The following is a 7,756-nucleotide window of genomic DNA, read 5'->3' as shown; positions in this document are numbered from 1 at the left end:
TATATATATATATATATATATGTATATATATATATATATATATATGTATGTATTTATGTGTTTGTGTTTGTCCCTCCACCATCGCTTGATAACCGATGTTGGTGTGTTTACGTGCCTGTAACTTAGCAGTTCGGCAAAAGAGACCGATAGAATAAGTACTTTGAAAGAATAAGTCCTGGGGTCAATTTGTTTGGCTAAAAAGGTGCTGCTCCGGCATGGTCGCAGTCAAATGACTGAAACAAGTAAAAAGAATACATGTGTGTGTGTGTGTGTGTGTGTATTATATATATATATAGGAAGGGCATCCAGCACCAAGCTGTACTGTCTGCCAATGTATATAGAGCTTGGTACAGTCCTCTGGCTTGCCAGCTCCTGTATGACTGTCCAACCCATGCCAGCATGGAAAACGGACATTAAATGATATGTGTGTATTTAAATTAGTTTAAAATAGTATATATATAAAGAAGAGTATGAATCTATTGATTAGGTAAATTGATTGTTGTCTGTAACTATTTATCCTATTTTTATCTATTACAATAAAAGTTTTCAATGCTTTGAAATGTATTGTTTTATGGTAATTGTTCACCTGGTCATCTCTGAAAGCCTAAACTCTTGCTGTCTAGGTATCATGGACACATGCTTTAAGACAAATTGTGAAGAACTGCTACAAATATCATGGTCGGGAAGATTTACTCCCTGAATTTACTGAAGAGAATCCCGCGTCTCCTCCTCAGCAGTATACAGGGACTATGGTGCAGACAATCAACAACCCTGATGGTAGTGTTTCCATTATTCAAATCGATACTGGTACACCAGGAAGTGCTGTAGTTACATTACCTGATGGAACACAAGCTACTGTTGTTCATGCTGTGAGTAACCTTTCTTTCGTGCTGAGACTTCTGTCTAATTGCAAAAGATTAATTCTGTTTATATTGTTTGCAAACTTACCTGATCCTCTGTCCCCATCCCCCTTACATTCACCCTCTTGTACGTCAATGGTTACATCCCATTACCTCACCACTATATTTTCTCCTTTTCCAGCAGGATTAGTCATATATCTCCTCTACAACAAGATACCTGTTCCTATCTGGCTATCATACTCACAGAAATTATATAGCTATCATTAGTTTCTCTTCTCCATTATGATGCTTGATAAACGAGGGGTTATATCAGATTTGAACACCCCACCAGCTTCCTCTCTCTCTCTCTCTCTCTCTCTCTCTCTCTCTCTCTCTCTCTCTCTCTCTCAGATATCCATCCATCTTTCTCTTATCCTCACCATTTTCACTACTCATCACTCATAATCTCTCTTACCAGCTAACATTATTGCCCATCTATTTTGACAGCTTACACGCCCACTCCTTCAGGTCACTCATTTTTGGCACCTGCTATCCATCATCAACTCTCTCTCTCATTTCCCCTCACCATTACTGTAAATCATTACATTACCAATACTGTCTCTTTGTTATTCCTTCAAGCACTGTCTTCCTTTTCATACTCTGATTTCTTTCTCTCTTTCCTCTCTATTGGCCATATTGCCTCATATGAATCGAAACACAAGAGTGAGGACTAAAAACACCTTTTTTGTTTAGCAGAGTAGAAGAAGGCAATTACACTAGTGCTGGTGCCATGATAAAATGTGACTTGTGAACTCTATAATAGTGATAGTGAGGGCATCCCAAAATTAATGACCTTCAAGTAAAATGTGGTCCCTTAACCCATCTAGGAAGTCAATATTACTCTGAATAATAACTGACTCAAACTGTTCAACCCATGCCAGTATGGAAAGTAGACTGTCCTAGCACGATTGGGCTGCGTCTCTATGTTGTTTGCATTGCGTGATGTGTAGTGTCAGGACAGCATATTTGATTAGCAGTTTATATTGTGTGATGCATGTCTCCTACTATTCTGCTTGTTCCCTCTGAGTGTCTGGAGATGGTTAGTACAAAGTTTGAGTCAACTTTCATTATACATACATGTGTCTGTGAGTTTTTGAGACAACCCTCATTTGTGTGCGTGTGTGTGTGTTTTTGAGTCAACCCCATTTTATCGTTGTATGTGTGTTTATTCACTAGTGAAGGTGCATGGCTTTGTGGTTAGCATATTTGGCTTGTGAGCATAATGTTAGGAGTTTGATTCCTGGAGCTGCATTGTATCCTTGAGCAAGACACTTTATTTCACGTTGCTCCAGTCCATTCAGCTGGCAAAATTTAGTGATACCTGTAATATAAAAGGCCAGTCTTGTCACAGTCTGGTCATATCTTTGTGAACTATGTTGAGGGTGCACATGTCTGTAGAGGGCTCAACCACTTGCATGTTAATTTCACGAGCAAGCTGTTCCGTTGATTGGTTCAACTGGGGCAGTCATCATTGTAACTGATGGAGTGTCATTTTTTTTTTTGTTCAGTTTATTCACTGGTTTTTATTTACTTTTCTTTTTAGGTGCCTGACAATCCTCAGCAGGAGGCTACGCAAGCTGTCCAAACACTGGCAGATGTTGCTACCCACCAAGAAGCAAATACAGGTATTGGTCATCCAACCCCAGTCCGGGTTGAAATGAACAGTGATAGTGACACACCTACTGTAGCAACCTTAGCTGAGGCCACAGTCAATCATGATGGACAAATTATATTAACTGGAGATGCTACTTTAGGTGGTGAGTTCAGTAAACTCTTAAAGAGAAAGCTTTATTATTCTATTGATAACGAACGCAGCAAGCTAGCAGAGTGGTTAGCATGTGGAACAAAATGCTTTGGCATTTCTTCTGGCTTTATGCACTGAGTTCAAATGCTGCTAAGGTTGACTTTGCCTTTCATCCTTTCAGGGTCAATAAAATAAGTACCAGTTGAGCCCTTGGGTTGATGTAATTGATTTAACCCCTTCCTCTAAAATTAATGGTCCCGTGCCAAAATTCATAACCATTATTCTATTGATAACTGTGTCTAGATATTTTGTTTAACCATTAAGTATTTAGAAATGAAGTTTATTAAATTATTATTGTATCTGATTGAAATTCTCATGTTTATGGAGTTAATCAACAATTCATTCTAATTTTTGATACCAAAATCACCTTTGCATTCTAATTCCTTTCTGGATCTGTATTAATAATAAATACAATAAATGAAGCTTTACTTAAATACAATAAATGAAGTTGCTGTACACTTTATTGTTAGGGCACAGTAACCAATGTGTAGATCATCTTGCTCATGGTTGTCTTGTTTTTCTTTTCTGTTCTGCAGGTATAGTAACATTTCCCGTTTCTATGTTTCACAACATGACTGCATTCAAGACTACAGATCTTCATGGACCGAACAATTATCGTATAGCAACAGTTACTCAAAGCCAGGACAATGAATTGTCACATCAAAACATTGATGACAATAATCACCTTTCTATCACCAATTCAGATGGAACTGTTGCTAATGTCACAATGGAAGTAATGACCGTTGACCAATCCTGACTGTCAGCGGAATGGAATGACTTTATTCTATCTGTGATATACTTCCATCTAGTCTTTTTCTCTTTTTCCATCTCCATGCTACTTTATGTAGCTAATGGACAATTGTACAAGCAAGCAAATAAGCAAATCAACTATACATTGATTCAACAGCTCACATCTTCATTAGTCCATTTTCCCATCCATCCATTCTTCTTTGTATCGGTTCATCGCTAGTATTTTTATATTTGTGGATAAGCATTCCTATTAACTTCCGATCAACATACTATGTCTGGATATTTTGGGGTTGTTTTCTATTAAATATTCTAGGTGTTCCAGTCTGCACTTCAGGCCTGTGAACAAAGATAATCTATTAGATTTCTCTGATACTGACAGTCTATTAGCCTGATTTTTCAGTTCTGTTTTACATTATTGCTACTGGTTTCTCTCTTCTAGAATACTTTATTCTTTGATTTGTTCTTACCATAGTGTCTTATTATGTTGGTGTCTATTGTAAACATTTTTCTCTTTTTACATACATTACAATATTTATATTACAGTTACTTACACACAATTTTCCACACATTTATATGTATATATATATATATATATATATATATATATATATATATATATATATATATATATATATATATATATAGCATACATACACTACATAATTAACAATTAAAAATGTCTTCTATTCACTGCCAGACCAAAATCTGAAATGGGCTGTGAAAATTCATACATCATATAGTCACATAAACAGATTAATTATTATTAATCATGTAACAATATTTTTTTTTGTGTAATGTCCTTCTGTTATTTATTTGATAATTGATTATTTCTCCACATTGATTTTGTTTTACCTTAAGAACTTTACAAGTTCAGTTTTCTTCTGTAGAAGTCTTAGAGGCATTTTGGTTTCATTTTAATCTAAAATGTAGCTTAAATATTTTAATATCCTATCTGATGCCGACATATTTTGGTATAACCTGTTCCATATATGGAAGAAAATAGGGCTACGGTTACTTTGAAAGTGGATAGGGAAGCTCATGTTCAAAATCACATCCCCATTGATATGACCAACAGAGCTAGTGTGGTGTAATAGATGGCACTCACACATTATAGACTGTGTTGAAATGGGGGAAGATTAATATGAGATGAGGACTTACATGGGAACAAATTTGATGACATTGTTGTTAAATCTACAACCATCTCACATTAGCATGATTGAGAGAATGTGTGTGAAGAATGGAAGGCTGAATGTCTGTTTAAGATGTTTTCCTTATCTGTTTCACATTAAATTTATTGTTGTTGGAGTCTTGACTCTTTTTATAAACTAAGTAATGGTTTCTATGAATAGATTATTATTTCTTTTTTACATTGTATTACAATTGTCTGTGCAGTTTTGTAGACATGGAGGCTATGGAATTTAAGAGACTTTGAAGCTACTGCTTGCTGCTGCTCTTTGAGTTTAGCAAACTGGAATAATGTGATCAGCTGTTGGAATCTTCTGAAAATAGCTTATTAATGAAATCTATTTAAATGATATTAATATTTTTTGTTATTTTTCTTTTAACAGCTGAGCAAGGTGTCAAAAAATTTAATTTGAAATAGTCACACTTGAAATATTAAAGCTTATAGCATATGAACAAATTTTAAAAGTCCTTAAGATATTGCCCTTATGAATATTGCTTTTTAAAATTTTATTCTTATTTAATTTATCTGTGAAGCTGATCATTTAAAATATTTTTAACTTCTTCAATTGAATTATCAATGTAAGTGAAAATATTTTTCATCAATTTCAGTGTACTAAGAACTAAAATATAATTTTTCATTTGAACTTTAACATCTAAAGATTATGAATAATAAACAGCCTGTGACTTTACAATGATGTAAGGATGTTCTTGTCCCTGTGATAGTGTTTGACAATGTCAAATATCTTACTGAAATATTGGGGTAATTCTCAAGTTCAGTAAGAAATGTCAACAACACTAAAAATGATCGATTCTTCGTTACCTTTATGGTAACATGCTTTACGTGCAGTTTTAATTGCTACAGATCAGGGGCAATCAGCTTGGTGGTGGCCATCCTTCTTCAGTCCATTGATTACATATGAAGATTGTAGATACAAAGAGTAAATAATGTAAAATAGCTCGACAAGAAAACGAACTAAACATGCTCAAAATAGCAGCCAAATCTCCCTTAAATCACATCTTATCGTCTTAGAAAAAGGGCACAAATTGATGTAGCCTGATGCACACTACACCTGAAAATAAGATGGGCTGGACATGGTTGGCATGCCAATGATCATAGGCCTTGCTTGATCAGGGCAGACCACAACAACTTATGTTGCAGGTCCAGCTTACTGAGATGTTAACTGACATTCTTCAAAATTAATCTGTTCCTCTCAATGTTAGTGTAGATTTTGTAATGTAATGAATATTGTTTCATAATTTTAATGGTCTTTTTTTTTTTCTTTTTTTTTCAAACAAAAAATTGAACTTATAAGCAGTTAATGTGCCTTAGTATAATCAAGAAAATAATTTTACTAGAATTCCATATTTAGAGCATTTGTTGTTTACTATAGAATTATTATTTTTTATTTTATTCAAAGACTCTCAGACTTTTATGTCAAAAATTTGGTTGTGTTCAATAAAAACTGTTAATATTTTAGAAGAAAATAGGGTGGTGAGCTGGCAGAATCGTTACCATGCCACACAAAATGCTTGGTGGTATTTTGTCTGTCTTTACGTCCTGAGTTCAAATTCTGTTGAAGTCGACTTTGCCTTTCTTCCTTTCAGGGCCAATAAAATAAAGACTAGTTGATCAGTGGGGTCGAAACAATCAACTTAACTCCTCCTTGCAATTACTGGCCTTGTGCCAAAATTTGAAACCAATAGTTTAGAAGACAAATCACCAAAAATAGGTTTGACTATATTTCTTTCACATTAATTGTACACAAGATATAGTTTGAATATTGAAAAATTAGACTGACCTAAGATACGTGAAACTAACTGCATCATAAATTTAAAATAGAATAAATTAAAGAGAAAGAATTTCATAGAAGTGAAAGTCAACATCAAAATATAACTGCTCTTCCACACTTATATTAGAAGGTGATATTTATGCATGTATTTAAAATGTTAACTGTGTTTGCATTCACATATGAATACATGCATAACATTTCTTGCCATTTCTGAGCATATGTGGAATATTAGGATATTTTGAGAATTTTTTTTACTGAATATCAATCTAATTCAACCAGTGTTTTTTTGGAATTTATTAAAATAAAATATACAAAATGAGACAAATTGCCTGTCAATGTTTTTTTTTTTTTCCTAACTTTCCCCCACAAAAATTATATCTAGCTCAGTTTTTCAATTTTAGTTAAAATGTCCAAATTTTTAAAAATGATAAAAATATTGATTAAAAATTTTTTTTACTGTTCTTACATTCTTTTTGAAGTTATTAATATTAAGAAATTGTTTTCAAAACTCATTAGCAATGTTTAACAACAATCACAAACCTATTTTAATGGCAATATTAATGATAGACTTCAGGAAAATCATTGAATTAGGGGATAGATTTAGTAATTTTTCTTGCAATCAAATAGAAATTGCTAAATGAAATAGCCCAGAAATAATCTTTACATGTTAGTGCACAATGAGTCCTTCTCATTGTGATTTTCAGAGATGCAATATATATCTTCTAAATAGTAAAGATTTATCATTTCTTTTCCTGTTAAAAACATTGAAAATATAATCTGCAATTAGTTTCATGATCTGAAAACTTTTAACATCAAATTAGGGTGAATGTTCACTCTAGCTATTAACAGTTTTTAAATAAAAACTTTTAGAAAATATTCTGTAATTCTACAAGTACTTAATTAGATGTTGTTAATACTTAACTCCTAAATGAATATTTTCCCACCTGATCTGAAAAATTATATTGGTTCTTACAAAGCGTCGTATCTGGTACTTACAACGAAATTATTTATTTCCATCAGGTGATTTTTAGAATAGTCCATAATAATAATAATGATAATGATTATTATCAATATTTTTATTATTTGCCTTAATCCTAATTGTTTTTATTCAATGTTGAAAATTCTTGTTACTTCATTCTTTAAACCTGGTTTCGTGTACAGCTGTTGTGAACTGTCCTTGTGATTTAGACAGACAAATTCCAAATTAAGATTCCATATCAGTAAATTTATGCAGAAGGTGATCCTATTGTATTTTAGTTTCTAAGCCTTCTTTTGTATAACTATTTTTGTTTGTTCTTTTTATATGTTTTTTTTTTTTTTTTTTTTTT

General features: G+C 33.0%; 1 protein-coding gene across 7 annotated transcripts in view; it reads left to right on the top strand.

The window, feature by feature from the left end:
• Positions 1-7,750, top strand: part of LOC106877210 (DNA-binding protein P3A2) — a 22,187-nt gene extending 14,437 nt beyond the window's left edge. For all 7 annotated transcript variants that reach the window (XM_014926096.2, XM_014926065.2, XM_014926074.2 and 4 more), the window contains 3 exons: positions 624-869; positions 2,443-2,656; positions 3,240-7,750. In XM_014926096.2, coding sequence (XP_014781582.1) covers positions 624-869; positions 2,443-2,656; positions 3,240-3,460 — 681 coding nt within the window. In that variant the 3' untranslated portion in view covers positions 3,461-7,750. The remainder of the gene's footprint in view (positions 1-623; positions 870-2,442; positions 2,657-3,239) is intronic.
• Positions 7,751-7,756: the final 6 nt, after the last annotated feature.

The sequence above is a fragment of the Octopus bimaculoides genome, chromosome 4, assembly GCF_001194135.2.
Source record: "Octopus bimaculoides isolate UCB-OBI-ISO-001 chromosome 4, ASM119413v2, whole genome shotgun sequence".
Lineage (NCBI taxonomy): Eukaryota > Metazoa > Mollusca > Cephalopoda > Octopoda > Octopodidae > Octopus > Octopus bimaculoides.
This window is presented reverse-complemented; position numbering and strand designations above follow the sequence as displayed.